At 46.8% G+C, this 20,991-nt stretch overlaps 1 protein-coding gene across 6 annotated transcripts in view; it reads left to right on the forward strand.

Moving 5' to 3' along the window:
- Positions 1-20,991, forward strand: part of USP9X (ubiquitin specific peptidase 9 X-linked) — a 500,932-nt gene that overhangs the window by 210,082 nt on the left and 269,859 nt on the right. For all 6 annotated transcript variants that reach the window (XM_063955597.1, XM_063955592.1, XM_063955595.1 and 3 more), the window contains exons 7-10: positions 1,303-1,418; positions 2,578-2,829; positions 3,684-3,822; positions 6,136-6,288. In XM_063955597.1, the coding sequence (XP_063811667.1) occupies positions 1,303-1,418; positions 2,578-2,829; positions 3,684-3,822; positions 6,136-6,288 (660 nt within the window). The remainder of the gene's footprint in view (positions 1-1,302; positions 1,419-2,577; positions 2,830-3,683; positions 3,823-6,135; positions 6,289-20,991) is intronic.

Consider the following 20,991-nt stretch of genomic DNA (forward strand, 5'->3'; position numbering starts at 1 on the left):
TTACTGGGACCTAATAGTGCAGTCAGAAGATTAGAAGTCACCCAGGCAAGTTGGGGTCAACGCTAAGACGTCTGATCCATACTAGTTTGAGCCTATTGCCTCAATATTGGTTGAGACTCTCCAGTGTGTATGGTCAGCATGACCTAGGGAACCTTCAACACTCGTAAACAGCTATTTAAACTTGTCCAATTATGACATGGGAAAAAGGCAGACGGCATGCAGAATAATTTTGTCTAGTTAAAACTGGCTCATTATTACAGACATGTTTTATTTTCTTCAGAAATAAACATACTTTGGTATCTTTTTTTTTTTAATGATTTTACTAGTAACTAGAATTAATGTTTGGGCTTGATACAAATCAGCATGGATTGAATAGCGCCGGGAATCTGGTTCCGCTGTCATGTCGGGGAAGGCTGGTTCTCGCAAACTAAACAGGGTGTTTTGCTGTGAGAAACGGCATTCTATGTCTAAGTGCCCGGCACAATGCTGTTTCCACCGCGGGTAGAAATTGTCATCTTGCCAGCACTTGTCGGATTTCTGCTTGCACCCCAGGAGGGGTGTGACAAAAGAAATCCTCTCATTGGGTGTCACAGCGCACTGAATTGAATCGAGCCAAATGTAACGTTTGTCACAAAATAAAAATTCTTTGAATTATGGTTTTACATAAATTATATTTAAATTTGTAACTCGTGCTTTGAGGCAACCTAAATACTGTAGATGCTGTATAGTCTACCAAGAAATGGTTGTAATGTTTGCTTTTTTTTTTTTAATGCACAAAAAGGTATTAAGAAATGTCTGTCATATCCTTGCTAAATAACAGCTGGTGTGAATTGTGGTATTAACGAGGCTCTTGGTAGATGTGGGAGAAGGCTGCATACCACAGTATTCAATACCGGTGCAATCTGTGGTGTTCTGCTTAACATACTTCACAGCATACATATATAGAAGAAGGTTTAAGACCACATAGGTGTAGTGCAAATGAGCTAATGGTAATTTAGTCAGTCCCCCATGACTGATACTTCCGTCCTATCTTCCTCCACCTTTCTCCTATCTTCCTGCAGGGACAGCACAAAATGTAAAAAAAAAAAAAATCTCCCACAGAGTGAATAATCTTGATTTCAAGTTAAGTTATATTTTGATTTAAGAAATCAACAGTTTTTCTACAGACGATTCATGGATAAGAGCTACAGTGACGTTTGCATGACAGCAGTCTGTATGTGTATCAGTTGGTTAGTCTGTGACTTTCAAGTGTTTCATATCTGCTAATGGCTTAAGTCAATAATGTGTTTCTTTCATTTGCAGGGTTGGTTAGTAGACCTTATAAATAAGTTTGGCGCATTAAATGGGTTCCAGATCCTGCATGATCGATTTATGAATGGCTCTGCATTGAATGTTCAAATCATTGCCGCTCTCATAAAGTAAGTTGCAAAGTTCCAAATTATTATATTGAAAGTATTTGTTTGGTATTGAAAACGGCACCATGCAATTGTAGGATAAGACTGATTCTACTTAAAGGACCACTTTACAAAACACAAATATACTATTTGGGATTTTTTTTTTTTTTTCTTTTGATGCGGCTCTGGATGAGACTGCTTTTTCCTTTTATTTTGACTCTTGTCAGATACGTGATTCATAGGGGCAAATACAGTTGTTTGTGCCAGTGGCTGCCAGTGCTGGGCACCTGACAGAGCAATTCAGTTGTTTCTCCTTTTGGACGCGAACAGCAGACACCACTACTGTTTGCAGCACTCGAGCTGGTGAGCAGAAATGTGCACAAAGTGACCAGTTTGGGCGACTAAAATGTACTTTTCACGTAATGCCCAACACTTTCATCATGTTTAGCTGTTTTACACAGCTAAACCTGGTCTGTCTGCTTGTGACAAGCACTTTAAATTGCTCCCCAAGATCTCACATCACTTTAGACAGGAGATTGTGCGCGCATAAACACTTGAATAGCCGCCATAGAAAGTGATGATAGATGGAGCCAATTATGGTAGATGCTGATACCACCAGCTATAACTTGGAAGCAAAGATGTTTTTCCTAAATAAACTAAAATGAATGAAATCCATAAAATCTGGGTTTTTTTGTTTTGTTTTTCTTGGAACTGAGCTGTCAGATGGCATATGAAATGACCCTCCAGGGGATAGGTTTCCTCAAAACCTGTAAAGGCTATATATAGCCAAGCGAACAATGTTTTCTAATGTAGGCATATCTCCTGTGATGTGATACAACTAATATTGCTGTTTTCTAAGGATTATAACAGACTGATATGGCCCATGGAGAGACTTTAGAGGAAATAACAGAATTTGAAGCAGAGTTGAAAAAAATCAAGTGCTCTGTGCTGCATGCTTGACTCTGCCAGCAGACTTTATAACCCTATCCTAGCCCAGTGAGGGGAATGCTAGTTAGATTTGCCCCTTAATATTGCAAATCCTTTCTGCAAGGGTACTGGATGTATGGGTTGTTGTTTTTTTTAAATAAGCTTTTTAGAGTGAAAACAATCCAGATTTCTGTTTTGTGATTTAAGTTTAATTGAAATTGTATTTTTTTTTTTTTTTTTTTTTCCCCCCCTTCAGGCCATTTGGACAGTGCTATGATTTTTTAACTCTCCACACAGTCAAGAAGTATTTTCTTCCAATTATAGAAATGGTTCCTCAGTTTTTAGAAAATCTAACTGATGAGGAGTTGAAAAAAGAAGCAAAGAATGAAGCCAAAAATGATGCTCTGTCCATGATAATAAAATCCCTTAAAAACCTAGCTTCCCGAGTTCCAGGGCAAGAAGAAACTGTCAAAAATTTAGAAATTTTTAGGCTTAAAATGATACTTAGGTAAGTTTTGTGTGTATGTGTATGACCTATTCATGTTCCATCTGGTTATAATAGCCTCATACTTATAAAAGATTCAAACTTGAACATATGTCTACAAGTTTTTTAAATCTGCTACCTACTAGCTTTCTGTCCGCTGATTAGTGAAGTGTAGGGAGCTATGCAAATTCCAGGTGCGGTAAGCCCGGAGGGTGCACTTAGAAAAGATATCTGTTCAAACCCTCCTGAGGTGATAACAGAAATCTGCTTCAAAAGCACCCTCAGGGTTTATAAATGATGTAAGGGAACCAAAAGTCTGCGGTAAAGGCCCATATAGATGTGCCGATGTGGGAGAGATGTGTGCTGAGCGAACCGCTCAGCACAGCGCGACGTGTGCTGAGCGTGCGGGGGGAGACGGGGGGGCTGCTAATTTCACCCAGCGGGTGAAGTGAGCGACCCGCTAGATTGGCCTGCATGCAGGCCAATCTAGCACCAGTGATAGCGATGCGCAGGGCTGTGCAACGCTATCGCTGTAGGGGGTACACACGGAGCGATAATGCTTAAATTCTAAGCAATCTGGTCAGATTGCTTTGAATATTGCTCCATGAGTACCCCCCTTAAGTCCTGCCGCTAATTGAATTCCCCCTAAAGTCTCAGCATTTTCAAGCTGCCCTCGGTGAATTAAATAAGCAGGTGGTTATTCTGTAGTAGTTTTGGGCATAAAGCTCATCCTTCTAAGAATGGAGAACATACAATAGAAATAATGGACCCTTGTGAGTTTTTACCATCCTTCACAATGGACATGTTTACTTTTATTTTGTACTGTAATTTTACTTTTCTGAGTAAAACAAATCTGCATTAAAGTGCTTCTTTTCCAGGTTGTTACAAATTTCTTCCTTTAATGGAAAAATGAATGCACTTAATGAAGTGAACAAAGTTATATCAAGTGTATCGTACTATACACACAGACATGGCAATCCAGAGGAGGAGGAGTGGCTGACTGCAGAACGTATGGCAGTAAGTATGACGTTCAAGTTTAATCCTAGTAACCTTATACATGATTTAAATATATGGGTTCAGTAGGATTTGCCGGCCCTCAATATACAGACAGTAGCATCCCGGATGCCAGTTTGCCGTCAGCGGAGCGAGTGCAAAGATTCTTCTTGCGGGCTCGCTGCTATAGCCACGCTGCGCTCGCCACAGGTTCTATTCCCACTCTAGGGGTGTCGTGGATACCCACTAGTGGGAATAGCCCTGTTGCGCCAGTATTCCGGCTGCCGGCTTTGCCAGCTGTCTGAATTCCAGCCACAGGAGGATTTATTACAAGGTAACCAAAGCGACTGCTTAGGGCCCTGTTGGTCCCAGGGGGGCCCGCCGACAAGGCTGTATAAAGGGCATTTCTGAAGGACCACGAACCTCACCGAACTTGTCCGAGAGCTGGGCTGGCTGATTACTTCCAGCAGGCTGTCAGTGATTTGACAGCTGATGGGTGTCTGCTTGTGACCAGTCATGACACACGTATGTATGACTTTAGAAGCTTAGAGAGATGAGCCGGGATGTGCACAGAAAAAAAAAACTTCCAGTGTACCTTATTACAGTATATTTTCAATTTTATATAACATCCACCTACTTCAAATTCCAATCAGTCGGCAGCGGGGAATGGGGGTGGACAGTGCTATTTTAAGTACACTGTCTAACATCTGCCTGCTACAATCATGGCTGGGGAGGAGGCACACACTGACTGACAATATATCAATATGCTGTAATACTCTATTTTAAGTACTACTGTGTATGGCAGATGCCTGCTACAATCGGTAGGGAACTGATATGTAATAAATATAGTCACACTGACTGAGGGGTATAATGGTATTATAAGGGATGGGGGACCTACTAAGCTAATACAGTCAGTATTGCATTATACATCAGTGCCCCCTACACACACAAAAACACACTGATTGTAGCACGTTGCCCATCACCTATTAGCAGGTCCCCCATCCCTTATAATATCTGTTAGTGCACCCCTCAGTCAGTGACTGTATTAACTATATATCCGTGCCTTTAGTTTGACTTTATTATACAAGGTCTGACAATTAAGTTAGCAGACTCTCCACAGTGCAGTAGCGGATTTACCACTTGCAACCAAAGCAGCCGCAAGGGACTGACCGGTCCCAGGGGGCTCACCAAAGATCATAGAATCAGGGGCGCTTTTCTGATTTCCGCCAAAAAATGTCTAAGTGCTGGGCTGATTACAGTGACTAGATATATGCCAGGTGTGATTTTAAGGGCAGCATGGACGGTGCAATGGTTAGTATTAATGCCTCACAGCACTTGGGTCATAGGTTTCATTCCCACCATGGCCTTAACTGTGTGGAGTTTGTATATTCTCCCCGTATTTGCATGGGCTTCCTCCGGGTACTCCGGTTTCCTCCCACAATCCAAAAATATATATACTGGTAGGTTAATTGGCTCCCAGCAAAATTAACCCTCGGGTGAATGTGTACATGTGGTAGGGAATATAGATTGTAAGCGCCTCTGGGGAAGGAGAATATGTGTGCGCTATATAAATAACTGGTACTAAATAATAATCAATAAACTAGTGTAATTACCATATGCCTGCTATAATCACCTGCGGGCAGATTGGGGAGCATACTCTGACTTGGCGGTGTAATGAGTGGGGACCTGTCTGCTACAGTTGGTTGGGGGGCGGTGGGGGGGCACACTGAGGATTGTTGTAGGAAGGGGGGACCCAAATCCGTGTCTTGCTTAGGGCCCCATGAGGTCTAAATCCACCTCTGATTCCAGCGTCCGTATCCTGAACACCAGGATCCCGTCAGCCGGCATATTGAACGTATACCAAATATATAGTTTTCTGTTTTATTTTTCCCTTCATGTTGACAGTTTGCAAAGATTTCATATTCATGTTAGACCTTATTACACCGATTTGTAATTGTAATGCGTTGTTATGCCTTTTAGTACCTTTCCTGTGATTTTTAAGCCACACTCCAATACACACATTTATAGCTGTTGCTACAGAATAGTGCAGCCTGGTACATGTTGAAGAAGTCGTGTTATCAATATCTTAATGCTTACTGGGGCAAAAGGCTCATTTGTTAGACCCTTGATGATATTTATCTTTTCACATACTTTTGTAAATGCAAGCTGGTTCGTCAAAAAGCTGTTCTGAAAGCAGATTATCTCAAGCCTGGAAAAATCAGCGTGGCTAACAAAAATGGTGCTTAACATTTTTTGTATTTTAATAGAGGTCTTTCCCTATGAAGATTTTAAGAACATCTTGTTTTTTTCCTTTGTGTTAATGTAATAACATTTTAGGAATGGATCCAACAGAACAATATCCTATCAATTGTTTTACGTGATAGCCTTCACCAACCGCAATATGTTGAAAAATTAGAGAAAATTCTTAGATTTGTCATCAAGGAAAAAGCCCTAACTCTGCAGGACCTAGACAACATTTGGGCAGCACAGGTAATTCACTGGTTTTCTTACGGATTTGTTATTTTCTGAATGTTAGATTTAGTTTTCTGCTTGCTTCTTGACCCAACGCTAGTCTTTATTCCTATATGTCCGCGTCTGTTGTGAATTCACTTTATGAAGGCATCTAGGGAAACAGTTGCAAAAAATTCTTTATTTTAAATTACATGGTTTTGTTGTGTTTTTTTTTTTTTTTAATTACTTTAATAAATAATAAAAATAGGATTTTAATACCTACCGGTATATCCTTTTTTTCTGCTGCGGGGTACACTGGGCTCCACAAGGATTGGACAGTGGGGTGTAGAGTAGGATCTTGATCCGAGGCACCAACAGGCTCAAAGCTTTGACTGTTCCCAGTATGCACAGCGCCACCTCCTATATCACCCCGCCTCCCCGCACAGGAGCTCAGTTTTGTAAGTTGGTGCTGCAGTAAGCAGGCACTTAACAGAGAGGCTGCTCCAAGCAGCCCTAAGAAAAGCTTTTTATGAGAAAAAAGTGAAGACTTCAAGGGCAGCAGCGGTGGTAAATGTCTTGTGATATTCACTGCTGCAGCTCCAGCTCTCCCCAGCGGCGCTATACACTCCCGAGCCCTGGTTGCCAGGTACCTATAGCGGAGGCTCCGGTTTTCTTCACGTTAGACACACATGGCTGGGGCTCTCCAGGATCGCGTGGCTGCGCTTCGGGAGGTGGTAAGTGGGTCCCGCTTGCGGGACCCGGTCTTTATCGCGATCCGGCGCGGTCAGTGGGAGGCGGGCCGCGCGCGCTGGAGGTGGACACTGTGGCAGTACAGGCGATCCCACTAGATCACCAGGGCATGGGCGCAGGTCAGGTTTTCTCTCTAAACCGGTTTTTATATCGCCCACAGTACCCGGTGGTTTTGCCAGCAGAGGGGATAAGGCTTAGACCTGAAGCCCCTCCCCCAGCCCCAGGTCGCCATTTCCTGCAAGTGTTCCCGCCCTGGAGCTGCATTTCTGTCTTTTCCTCACTCCCTGTCAGTGTCTGCGGCGCCATTATTCCTCAGCTCACTGTTCCTGGGACTTCTTGGGCAAATCCTCCTATGTAAAGCCGCCTGGTTGTCAGCGCTGTGCCTTTTACATGACACTTAAGTATTCTACCTGCCTTTTTAGACGGTGATAGCTAAGAAAGAGTGCATTTAGTCTGGATTTTATAGTAAAATTACCCTGTGATATACATCCAGTTCTTACTGTGTACTGTTATATCTATTGACGATTTAGCAATATAAGCTAGTCCAGTGCAGTATTATTGTCAGTAATAACCTCTGCATTGTACAAACTGTGACTTTCTGTGTGTGCATTTGATAGCTGAGTGGTGTCCATTTCGTGTCTTTCACTCAACTTGCTATCCCTATATTCCATAACCTGAGGAGGCTTGGTGCGTCAGGTGTTATCTAATATAGGATTTTCACAAAGATATACTGTATTACTTATTTTTCTCTGTGATTTAGTCACCATATATCTCCTCTATCTCTGCTAGTGCTGACTACACTGCGCAGGAGTTTGGGTCCAAAGGTATAGTGCTGCTGATAATTGTACTGTGTTGCCTCACACTGCAAGTTATATCATTTCTGCTTCTGAGGGTAAGGGTGCTGGGTCTGAACACACTGCTGGTGTTGCTGAAGCCACAGACCCATATGAGGAGAATATAGCAGCTGTGGGCTCTGGTTCTGGGGGATCCTTGCCCCCCAGTGGGACTGTGGCAACTGAGGCACATACTGACCCACCGTGGGCCGCTTTTTCCACGTTTCTACATACGCTAGTTCATAAACTAACACCCCCTATGGGACCCCCAATGCCGGTACAACCGTATGTGGTCCCTGCAGCTAACCCGCCATGGGCGGACGATTTATCTGCTCAATTGAAGAAGTTGAACCAGTCCTTGACTACTAAAAAGTGTGACCTACGCTCGCCTAAGTCCAAGAGGTCCTCTAAGCGAGCGCTTATCTCCTCACAATCCACTGCTGTCACTGACACCTCGTCTGATGAAGACTGCACATATACTGACTCAGATACGGCTGATGGGGAGGGGTGTTCACATGTGGATGTTCCTGATCTTTTGGAGGCTATTAAGTTAATTCTGCAGATTACGGATGATCCAGAGCCATCCGTCCCTCCTAAGAAACCAGATAGGTTCAAGCGTCAGAAGGCGGTTAAACAAGTTTTACCTCACTCTGATGACCTAGTGGATATACATCAGGAACCCTGGGAAAACCCGGGTACGAAGTTTGTGCCTCAAAAGAAGATGCTGGCTCGCTATCCCTTCGCGCCAGAGCTGTCTAAGAATTAGGAACCACCTCCTCCAGTGGACTCACATGTGGCTAGGATGGTGGTTTCCTCAGCTCTACCTGTCACTACCGTTACGTCTCTAAAAGAGCCTACGGATAAACGTGTGGAGGGTTGTCTGAAAGCGATTTACACCCTCACGGGTGCTGCACAAAGGCCCACTATTGCAGCTACATGGGCTGCAGAGGCTATTGAAGCATGGGCCTTGGAGTTAGAAGCTGAAATCTCCTCTGAACATGCTAGACAATGCTTATCATATATTGTCACAGCTTCTCGATATATTAAAGAGGCAGCTTCTGATGCCGGTATCCTAGCAGCCAAGGCCTCTACTACGTCAGTTTTGGCTCGCCGGATATTGTGGCCGAGATCTTGGTCCGTGGATCTGGACTCTAGAAAAACCCTGGAGGTACTCCCTTTCAAGGGAGATATTTTGTTTGGGGAGGACTTAAATAAGATAGTGGCTGACTTGGCTACTGCCAAAACTGCCTGTCTGCCTAATACCTCTCCTTCTGTGTCGAAGGCTAAAAGTCCGTCCTTTCGCCCCTTTCGTCCTTCAGGTAAAGCAAAAGGTCAGGCGTAACATAAGCAGGCCCGCACTTCCAAGCCTGGTAAGCCGAAGCCCAAAAGAGCCTGGGCTGCCCGTCAGCCAGCTGCCAAGACCGATAAGCCTGCCGCATGACGGGACGGGCCTCCCCCTGGGGGATCCCAGTGTGGGGGGCCGGCTTCTAGGGTATACCCAGAAATGGTTGAAGACCACTTCAGATGCCTGGGTACGGGAAATCGTCACTCGAGGTTACGCCATAGCCTTCAAAAACCGACCCCCTCATCGATTTTGCCAGACAGACGTCCCTTTGGACCAGACAAAGGCAAAAACTTTACACTCTGTGGTACAGACCCTCCTGGATACAGGAGTCGTAGTACAAGTGCCTCTTGCTCAGAGGGGCCGGGGGTACTATTCTCTGCTGTTTCTAGTCCCGAAACCGAATGGGTCCTCCCGGCCCATTCTCAACCTCAAGGCATTGAACAGGTTTGTGAAGGTTTCCAAGTTCCGTATGGAAACCCTTCGCTCTATAGTTCTGGCCTTGGAACCTGGGGACTACATGGTCTCCCTGGACATACAGGATGCTTACCTGCATATTCCTATAGCAGTGTCACATCGGCAATACCTGAGGTTTGCTATTGGCAACCTCCATTACCTGTTTCGGGCGTTACCTTTTGGTTTAACAACGGCTCCGCGAGTCTTCACCAAAGTCATGGCGGTGATGACGGTGGTACTCCGCCGTCAAGGGGTCAGGATACTGCTGTATCTGGACGACTTGTTAATCCTGGCAAATTCCCCAGATCCTCTCCTACGTCATCTGGATATGACGGTCCGGTTTCTACAAGCCCACGGGTGGCTCATTAACTGGAAGAAATCCTCCCTGGTCCCTGCTCAGAGCGTGGTGCACCTGGGAGCGCTATTGGACATTCACAACCAGAGGTTGTTCTTGTCTCAGGAGAAAGTCCTGAAGCTTCAGGACAGGATTCGTTGCTTCCTTTCTCATCCGCAAGTGTCGATACATTCGGCAATGCAGGTGCTGGGCCTCATGGTATCAGCATTCGACATGGTGGAGTATGCCCAATTCCATTCTCTCCCCCTCCAGAGGCTGATTCTAGCCAAGTGGGACGGCCTGCCTCACCGGATCAGATCTCAAATGATCTTATTGACTCCGGAGGTCCGTCTGTCGCTGCTTTGGTGGCTCCGGGACCGACAATTGTGCAGGGGTCGTCCCTACTGGATATCCAACTGGGTCCTGTTGACGACAGATGCCAGTTTAAGAGGTTGGGGCGTGGTGCTGGAGCAACACTCCCTTCAGGGTCGGTGGACCAAGGAGGAATCTCTCCTCTCGATCAACATTCTGGAATTGCGGGCGGTCTTCAATGCATTTCACCTGGCACAGCATTTAATTCAGAACCGTCCTGTTCAAGTACAGTCGGACAACGCCACCACAGTGGCTTACATAAATCATCAAGGCGGCGCTCGATGCCGTTTGGCAATGAAGGAAGTCTCACGGATTCTACGTTGGGCTGAACGCCATCTACCGGCCATATCGGCAATATTTATTCCGGGAGTCCTGAATTTGGAAGCGGACTTTCTCAGTCGTCAGGACGTGCATGCTGGCGAGTGGGGCCTCCATCCAGAAGTGTTTCAACTCCTAGTGGAAAAGTGGGGTCTTCCAGATGTGGATCTGATGGCGTCTCGACACAATCACAAGGTTCCGGTCTTCGGAGCAAGGACAATGGATCCTCAAGCAGCGTTCGTGGATGCGCTAGCCGTGCCGTGGAGGTTTTCGGCTGCCGTACGTGTTCCCTCCGGTGTCACTCCTGCCCAGGGTAATTCGGAAGTTCAAGCACGAAAAAGGAAATCTGCTTCTCATAGCTCCGGCGTGGCCCAGATGGCACTGGTTCTCAGACCTGCAGGGCCTATCGTCAGAGCGTACAATTCTACTTGCACAACGCCCAGACCTCCTCGTACAGTGCCCCTGTGTATACCTGGACCTGGCCCGGCTGTCTTTGACGGCGTGGCTCTTGAAGCTTCCGTCTTGAGGGCTAAGGGTTTCCCTGAAGAGGTCAATAAAACTATGTTACGGGCCAGGAAACCGTCTTCTGCTCGGATTTACCATAGGGTCTGGCATTCCTACTTTGTTTGGTGCGCATCTAACATTTATGACGCTTCCAAGTTTAGTACAGCCAAGCTTTTGGCTTTTCTGCAGCAAAGCCTGGAGTTAGGCCTGCGTCTGGCCTCCCTCAAGGTTCATATTTCTGCCTTGTCGGTGTGGTTCAGAGAAAAATTGCGACTTTACCTGATGTTCATACTTTCACTCAGGGTGTGTTGCGTATCCAACCGCCTTCCTGTGGCTCCTTGGGACTTGTCTGTGGTTTTGGAGGCGTTGCAAGAGCCTCCATTTGAACCCCTTGGTTCAGCTGACCTTATGTGGCTTTCTTTTAAGGTGGTGTTCTTGCTGGCTATTGCCTCTGCTAGAAGAGTGTCGGATCTGGGTGCCTTGTCTTGTAGTTCCCCATATCTGATTTTTCACCGTGACCGGTTGGTTCTTAGGACTCGTCCCGGATATTTATCTAAGGTGGTTTCTTCGATCCACCTTAATCAGGAGATTGTGGTTCCGGCCTTTGTCTCTCCTGATTGGTCTTCCAAAGAGCGGTCTTTGGATGTGGTACGGGCTCTCCGTATTTATGTGAAGAGAACTGCTTCTATTAAAAAATCTGATTCTCTTTGTTTTGTTTGGATTTCACAAACATGGCTGGCCTGCTCACAAGCAGACCCTGGCAAGATGGATTAGAATGGTGATTGCACATGCTTATGTGAGGGCTGGTCTGTCAGCTCCTGATCACATTAAGGCCCATTCTACTCGGTCTGTTGGACCTTCTTGGGCGGCCCAACGTGGTGCGACACTTGATCAATTGTGCAAGGCGGCTACGTGGTCCTCCGGGAACACGTTCATTAGGTTCCATGCCTTCGATACTGCCTCTTCCCAGGATGCTTCCTTTGGACGCCGGGTTCTTGTGCCCGCTACAGTGTGTCCCCTCCCATAAGGAACTGCTTTAGGACATCCCCATTGTCCAATCCTTGTGGAGCCCAGTGTACCCCGCAGCAGAAAACGAGTTTTATGGTAAGAACTTGCCTTTGTTAAAACTCTTTCTGCGAGGTACACTGGGCTCCACAAGGCGCCCGCCCTGACGCACTTGGCTTCTTTGGGTTTGTATGGCATTAGCCGCTGACACTTCTCTTGTCATGAGAGTGTGGTGTATGTGGCTACTAACTGTTGTTGTCTCTTTTCCTGCTACTGCATTGGGCTGGTTAACTAAAAGCTGAGCTCCTGTGCGGGGAGGCGGGGTTATATAGGAGGCGGCGCTGTGCATTCTGGGAACAGTCAAAGCTTTGAGCCTGTTGGTGCCTCGGATCTAGATCCTACTCTACACCCCATTGTCCAATCCTTGTGGAGCCCAGTGTACCTCGCAGAAAGAGTTTTAACAAAGGTAAGTTCTTACCATAAAACTCGTTATTGTAGTCCATAAGTGATATTGGGGTAAACTAGTATGATGGGGTATAGATGGGGTCCAAAGGAGCCAGTGCACTTTAAATTTTCTTCACTGGGTGTGCTGGCTTCTCCCCTCTATGCCTCCTCCCACAGGCAGTTATAGGTAAAAAACGTGCCCGAAGGAGAGAGGACATATATGAGAGAAGGAACATGATAACCGAAAAGGTGGTGAGAGTTATACACCAGCACACCACTAACATACAACAACCAGCAACGGCTGGTAACAGCAACAGCTGAACAGGTAACTATAGAACAAGAACCTGTAGAAAAGTACACGCACTGAGGCGGGAGCCCAATATCCCTTATGGACTACGAGAAAAGGATTTACCGGTGGGTATTAAAATCCTGTTTTCTCTAGCATCCATAAGGGATAATGGGGGAAACTAGTACAATGGGGACGTCCCAAAGCTTCCAGAATGGGTGGGAACGTGCGGAGACTGCTGCAGCACCGCCTGCCCAAATTTGGAATCCTGTTTGGCCAGGGTATCAAATTTGTAGAACTTCACAAAAGTGTTCTTCCCCGACCAGGTAGCAGCTCGACATAGTTGCAAGGCCGAAATTCCACGGATAGTCGCCCAGAAAGAGCCCATTGGTCTAGTAGAGTGGGCCTTTAGAGACTTAGGAACAGGTAAGGCTGCCAACACATAGGCCTGTTGTATAGTAAGCCTAATCCAACGAGCAATGGAGTGTTTTGAAGCAGGGCAACACTTCTTCTGCACATCTTAGAGCACGAACAAGGAATCAGTCTTACTGACCCGAGCTGTACGCTTGACCTCTGTCTTCAAGGTTCGCACAGCATCCAATGCCTCCGGTGGAGCAGAAGCATCAGAACTGGACTGAACCACAATAGGTTGATTCAGATGAAACGTGGAGACAACCTTCGGCAGGATCTGCTGGCTAGTCCGGAGCTCCGCTCTGTCCTCGTAAAAGACCAAGTAGAGACTTTTTCACGATAAGGCTCCCAATTCTGAAACATGTCAAGCAGAAACCAGGGCCATTAACTTCACCGTCTTCAAACCAGGAGGACTGTAGAAATTTTAACACTACTTCCAAATCCCAGGGTGCCGTAGGCGGCACAAAGGGAGGTTGTATGTGGAGTACCCCTTGCAAGAAGGTCTGAACTTCTAGCAACACTGCCAATTTCTTATGAAAGAAAATGGAGAGAGCTGAAATCTGGACCTTAATGGAACCCAGACGTAGACCTCCTCCACACCAGCCTGCAGGAAACGTCCAAAGTGAAACTCCGCAGACGGATACATGCGTTCCTCGCACCAAGAGACATACATCCTCCAGATATGATTAGTGTTTTGACATCACAGGTTTCCTGGCCTGAACCATGGTTGCAATAACCTTTGTGGAAAGGCCCTTGTGAGCTAGGATGTTCCGTTCAAAATCCATGCCGTCAAATGAAGTCGCCCCAAGTCCGGGTAGACGAAGGGTGGTTGTTATTATCTGTTGTTATTATTATTATTGTTATTATTATCATCATCATCATCCTTTATTTATATGGTGCCACAACGGCTCTGCAGCGCCCATTACACAGTACATAATAAAATGAGCAAACAAGAAAACCGCACTTATAGTACATGACAAAATAGGACAGGTATAGAAAACCCGGGGTTAGTTGCCATCAAAGGGAGTATGGCGTATAAGATAGTGTAAGTAAGAAAAGGAAAGGCACATGAGGAAAGAAGTCCCTGCTCTTGCGAGCTTACAATCTTAAAGGTGAGGGGCTAACAGACCAGAGTGACACAGACGGGGTAGACAGTGAGCATAGACAAGAGGGTTAGGAGGAGAGTTGACTGGGTTTGGTGAAGACGTGGGTCTTGAGAGCCCATTTGAAGTTTTGTAGAGAGGTGGAGAGTCGGATGGGGAGAGGTAGAGCATTCCAAAGATAGGGAGCAGCACTTGCAAAATCTTGTAGGTAGGAGTGGGAGGAGGTAATTAGTTGGCAGAGAGACGGCATGCATTAGCAGAGCGAAAAGGACGGGTGGGAATGTAAAGAGAGATTAGGTCAGAGATGTAAGAGAGAGAAGAGTGGGTGAGGGCTTTGTAGGTGAGTGTGAGAAGCTTGAATTGGATTCTGAATGGGAAGGGTAGCCAGTGAAGGTCCTGCAAGAGAGGGGATGTGGATGTAGTACGTTTGGTGAGGAAGATGAGACGTGCAGCAGCATTGAGGATAGATTGAAGTGGAGAGAGGCATTTTTGAGGGAGGCCAGATAGGAGGAGATTGCAGTAGTCTAATCTGGAGATGACCAGTGAGTGAATGAGGGTCTTAGTAGCGTCCTGGGTGAGAAAGGGTCTGATCCTAGAAATGTTTTTGAGGTGGAAATGGCAGGTTTTTGAGAGGTACTGAATGTGTGGTTTGAAGGAGAGGGAGTTACTCCAAGGATTACTCCAAGACATCGCATTTGGGGGCTAAAGGAGATAGTTAAGCTATCAATGGATAATGAAATTGTGGGAGGTCAGGTGATTCGGGAGGGAGGGAAGATGATCAGCTCAGTCGTTAGACATGTTAAGTTTAAGAAAGCGCTGGGACATCCAGGAGGAGATAGCAGAGAGACAGTTGGAGATACGAGTGAGGAGAGCAGGGGAGAGGTCAGAGGAGGAAAGGTAGATTTGAGTATCATCAGTGTAGAGATGATATTTTAAGTCAAAAGAGCTAATGAGCTCACCTAAAGAGGATGTGTGTAGAGAAAAAAGGAGAGGCCCAAGAACAGAACCTTGGGGGGGACACCTACTGGTAGAGGAAGTGGGGGGGGGAGGTGGAGTCATGAGAGGAGACAGAGAAAGAACAGTCAGAAAGGTAGAAGGACAGCCAGGAGAGAGCAGTATCACACAAACCAAGGGAGTAAAGGATTTGCAGGAGGAGAAGGTGGTCTACAGTGTCAAAAGCATCAGAGAGGTCAAGGAGAATAAGTAGAGAGTAGTGGCCCCTGGATTTCGCAGCAAGGTCGTAATTGCAGACTTTCGTGAGGGCAGTTTCAGTGGAGTGTTGAGGACGGAAACCAGACTGGAAAGGGTCGAGCAGTGAGTGGGATGAAAGAAAGACAGTGAGGCGGTTGTAGACAATACGCTCAAGGAGTTTGGAGGCAAAAGGGAGAAGAGAGATGGGTCGGTAGTTGGAGAGATTGGTTTGATTAAGGGTAGGTGTTTAAGAATCGGGGAGACAAGTGCATGCTTGAAGGCAGAAGGGATAGTGCCTGATGAGAGCGAGAGATTAAGTAGATGGGCAAGATGGGAACAGGCAGAAGAAGAGAGGAAGCGGAGAAGGCGGGAGGGAATAGGGTTAAGTGGAGAGGTGTAGGGGGGTGAGGACCGGATGAGAACCATGACTTCCTCTCCAGATACAGGAAAGAAAGATGTTAGAGTTGGTAGGAGGGAAGGAGAGGGGGGGTTGAAGAAGATCTCTTCTGAGTGGTAGAGGCCAAGGATCTTCGACGGACATGTCCAGAAGATCCGCGTACCACGCCCTTGGAGGCCAATCCGGGGTAATCAGAATTGCCTGGACCCCTTGATTCCTGATTCGCTTTAGCACTCATAGGAGCAATGGGATCTCGATCGGAGGAAACCGGTAGACCAGCCTGTACGGCCAAGGCAACTCCAGTGCATCCACTGCCGTCGCCTGAGGGTCCCTGGTCTGCGAGCAGTACCAGGGAAGTTTCTTATTGAGACGAGAAGCCATGTCTATAAGAGACCCCACTCCCCCAGGTGGAGATCATGACGACTCAGGAAGTCCTGCCTCCCAGTTGCCCACACCCGGAATTAAGATTGCTGACATGGCTCTTGCGTTTCTTTCCGCCCAGAGGAGATTCTTTGACACCTCTCGCATGCAGGCTCTGCTTTTTGTCCCTCCTTGTCAATTGATATACGCCACCTTCGTGGTGGTGTCCGACTGTACCTGGACTGTGTGATCCTTGAGCAGAGGAGACACCTGCAGCAGAGCATTGTAGCCTGCCCAAAGTTCCAGAATGTTGATTGGAAGGAGGCTTTCGTGGGCTAACCACCTGCCCTGGAACTGCGCCCCTTGGATGACAGCTCCCCATCCTCTCAGACTCTCTCATCCGTCGTGAGGAGGGTCCAATCCTGAATTCCAGACTGATGCCACCACAGGAGGGAATTCCTGGCCTGAGGTGACAGCCATATCATCCGGTGCATCCAGAGATGTGATCCGGACCACTTGCTCAGGAGATCCAATTGAAATGTTCTGGCATGGAATCTCCCATATTGTATTGCCTCGTATGAGGCGATAATCTTCCCCAACAATCTGATGCAAAGATGGATGTATACTTGAGCAGGTCGTAGCACCATCTCCTGGAGTGTTTTTGCCTTGTCTTCTGGTAGAAACACCTTCTGTGCCACAGTATCCAGCAACATCCCCAGGAACAGGAGCCTCTGCGTTGGATCCAGGTGGGACTTCTGTAAGTTGAGAATCCACCCATGGTCGGACAGAAGACAGTTGGTGCGGTCGATATAAGGCAACAAAAGTTCCCTGGATCTTGCCTTTATGAGGAGAACATCTAGATAAGGCACCACATTGATCCCTTGGATCCGGAGGTGAAACATCATCTCCGCCATCACCTTTGTGAATACCCTCGGTGCTGTTGACAGGCCGAAAGGCAGTGCCTGGAATTGGAAGTGATCGTCCAGCAGGGCAAACCACAGGTACGCCTGATGAGTAGACCAAATCGGAATATGGAGATAGGTGTCAATGATCTCCAAGTAGACCAGGATTCCATCTTGAACTTCAACACCTTTTAGATAAGGATTTAAGGCTTTCAGATTCAGAATGGGTCTGACCAAACCGTCTGGCTTCGGCACCACAAACAGGTTTGAGTAAAACCCCTTGCCACATTGCGGTAGATATACTGGAACAATGACGTGGTATTGGACCAATTTTTGAGTAGCCTGTTGTATCGTGACTTGCATATCCTCTAAAACTGGTAAGCTTGATTTGAAAAATTATTGGGGGAGGGGTATACTTGTCGAACTCCAGCTTGTAGCAATGAGAAACGAGCTCCCTGACCCACGCATCCTGGCAGGAGGACTCCCAGACGCGGCTGAAGTGACGCAGTCGAGCTCCCACCTCGAGATCCCCTCGGGGTGGGTTGGCACCGTCATGCTGAGGCTTTAGTGGAAGCAGAACGGATGGACTGTTCCTGAGGACTGGTAATTGCAGGTTTCCTGTACTTAATTCTGGTACCTCTAGCCGCATTGGAGGCACCTCTAGCCTTTGATCGAGATGTGCGATACCGAAAGTACTGGACAGATGGTCCCGGATAGGAACGTCTCCCTGGCGTGTCTCCAGAGGGGAGAAACGTGGATTTCCCGGCAGTAACCTTGGAAATCCAGGCATCCAGCTCAACCCCAAAAGCCATTCCCCAGAAAAGGGGAGGGGACTCCACATTACTTTTGGATTCTGCGTCCGCAATCCACTGACGCAACCACAAGGCCCCTGTGCATCAGCCCTAGCAGCTAAATCTGCAACAGCTTGTTTTAACAGACGAGTTTTCTGCACATTAGCAGTGAGCTGGGATGACATATCCGACATCTTAGTTTTAAGAGACCCTAACCAGTGGGGCTCTGTACCCTCTCCCCCAACCTCTTCACTAATTTGTGAATATTGACTGCATTGCTCACAGGAAACAGTCATTAGACAATGGAGAGAATCTGGTGTGACAGATACTGCACAGTAAGAACAAACACACACAGACAGTTATAATGCAAGCCTGCTTTTCCTACTGTATGTGAGAGGAGATACACAGAGAGGGAGAAATACCAGCACACCCAGGGCTGCACAGCCCCAGTGAGACTGTCAGCTCTGTATTCACAATAACACTAATAAATGCAGTCCTGAATAGGGTCAGAATAGTGTACAACAGTGGCTCCCCCCCTTAGCTACACCCTGTACCAGTTTCCAGCATGTCTGTGAGGCAGTAAGCATTGAGTGTGTGCTGCTGATAGCTGCTGTAAGCAGGGGAAGGCGCCAAACTCCACTGGTCCCGGTCTGAGGAAGCGCCGCCCCTCCAATGGCGCCGGAGCTGTACACAATATTTATACTGGCAAAGTCTCCCATAAGCTTAAAAGTTCACACAAGTGCTAGGTTAAGCATGTTTGTTCCAGTGTAGTCACGGGGGATCCTAGCGGGACCCCCCCAGGGAGGGTCCCGTACATCGCACCCGTTATCACCCTCACTTTGAACCGGGCCCCCCGTTGTGTACTCACCACTGATGTCACTTTCAGGCAGCGTTAGGGGTGTGCTGCATCAGCCAAGGCGCTGTGCCTTGCTGAACAAACAGCTCCTCAGAATGGTGGTCCTGCAGCGGGGAAGCGGCTCTGCACCTCGCAAGGCCAGTTACCATCCCCCCCCTAACTCCCATGGCGGAGGTTTGCTGTTGCCCAGACAGCTTACCGAAAAAAATAAAAGATTTAAATGAAATTAAAGAAAAACTCTGGAGCTGCCGAGATGTGCATCTTCTCCTGAGGGCACTTTTTTCTAAACGGTGTGTGTGAGGGGGCATAGAGGGGAGGAGCCAGCACACCCAGTTGAAGAAATTTAAAGTGCACTGACTCCTTTGGACCCAGTCTATACCCCATCGTACTAATTCTGTCCCCAATATCCCTTATGGATGCTAGAGAAAAAATGTCTATATATTGATTGTAGCTTGCGAGCAGGGCCTTCCTACCTTTGACTGTTTGTTATTACCCAGTTTTGTTATATCATTGTTATTTCCAATTGTAAAGCGCAATGGAATTTGCTGCGCTATATAAGAAACTGTTAATAAATAAATAATATATTGACCATGGTATCAAAAGAAACTCCTATGGGGTATATGCAATTGCCGCAAATGTCGAAAAACGGGCATTTTCGACACAAAAAAATGATTTCGACAATGCAATACAGTACTTTTCAACAAAAAAAAAATGGCTGTTTCAAATTCGACATTTTGCAATTCGACAGTTGTCAAATTCGACATGTCTGCAATGGTAAAAATGCGGCTTTTCGACAAAAGTATATTCAATTGAAGAATGTCGATTCGACAACAGTGCTTTTCGACAGTCATTTAGTCAATTTCAGTCTGCCTCATTTTGCTGGCGGGATATAATAACATTTTTTAAAAACATGTTTTTTTTTATTGCTAATAGCATATCTATTTATATTAGGAGGGATTTTCTACTTGGTTTGTCTATTAGGAGCCACAAGTATTATTTAATATATTTTTTAAAAGAATATATTTTTTTTTTACCGACTAAAATAATATGGAGAGATCAGAGCATGTTTTTCAGTGGGAAGGGGTGGGTATGGGTTAAAAATCATGAAAAAAAAAAATACGTGGGGTCCCCCCTCCTGAGCATAACCAGCCTTGGGCTCTTTGAGCCGGTCCTGGTTGTAAAAATACAGGGGAAAAAATGACAGGGGATCCCCCGTATTTTCACAACCAGCACCGGGCTCTGCGTCCGGTCCTGGTGCCAAAAATACGGGGGACAAAAAACGTAGAGGTCCCCCGTATTTTTAACACCAGCATTAAATCACTAACTAGTCACCCCTGGCCGGGGCACCCTGGAGGAGTGGCACTCTCCTGATTGGCTGTGCGCGTCTGAGCTGTCAGGCGGCGCATAGCACTATGCTGCTCCATTATAGTCAATGGTGGGAACTTTGTGGTCAGCGGTTGACCGCGAGTAACCTTAACCGCTGACGCAAAGTTCCCACCATTGAATATAATGGAGCGGCATAGTGCTATGTGCCGCCTGACAGCTGAGACGCGCACAGCCAATAAGGAGAGTGCCACGACGTGGCGCTCCCTGATTGGCTGAAGGGACCCTCTGTCACGGGGGGTTTCAGCATGGGACCCCTTTCAGTGCGTGGTCTGGGTTTTGCGTTTTATTATTTTGCCGAGTACGTGTATTACAAAGAAGAGGACAGATCTACACTGGATTTTTGTGAGTATAATTTTATTTACAGGTAACCCGTGGACTCTACGCGGAGAAGGGGACCGAGTCGGCGTGTCAACATAGGTAAGTATGTGTGTGTCGGTGTGCATGTATGTAATAAAGCTTTACTTTCACGGTGTCTGTGTATTGTTTTTATTTGGGTATTTTTTTGCAGTAGAACTACAGGTACCAGCGTGCCCCCCCCCCCCCCCCCCCCCCCCCCCCCCCCCGCATGCTGGTACTTGTGTTTCTCCAAGTACCAGCTTGCGTGGGAGGCTTAAAAAAACAATATTCTTTATTTTGTCACTTGGCTATCAGCCTCCCATCCGCAGCCCTTGGATGGGGGGGGCAGCCTTGGGCTTCACCCC

The sequence above is a fragment of the Pseudophryne corroboree genome, chromosome 2 (assembly GCF_028390025.1).
Source record: "Pseudophryne corroboree isolate aPseCor3 chromosome 2, aPseCor3.hap2, whole genome shotgun sequence".
Taxonomy (NCBI): Eukaryota; Metazoa; Chordata; class Amphibia; order Anura; family Myobatrachidae; genus Pseudophryne; species Pseudophryne corroboree.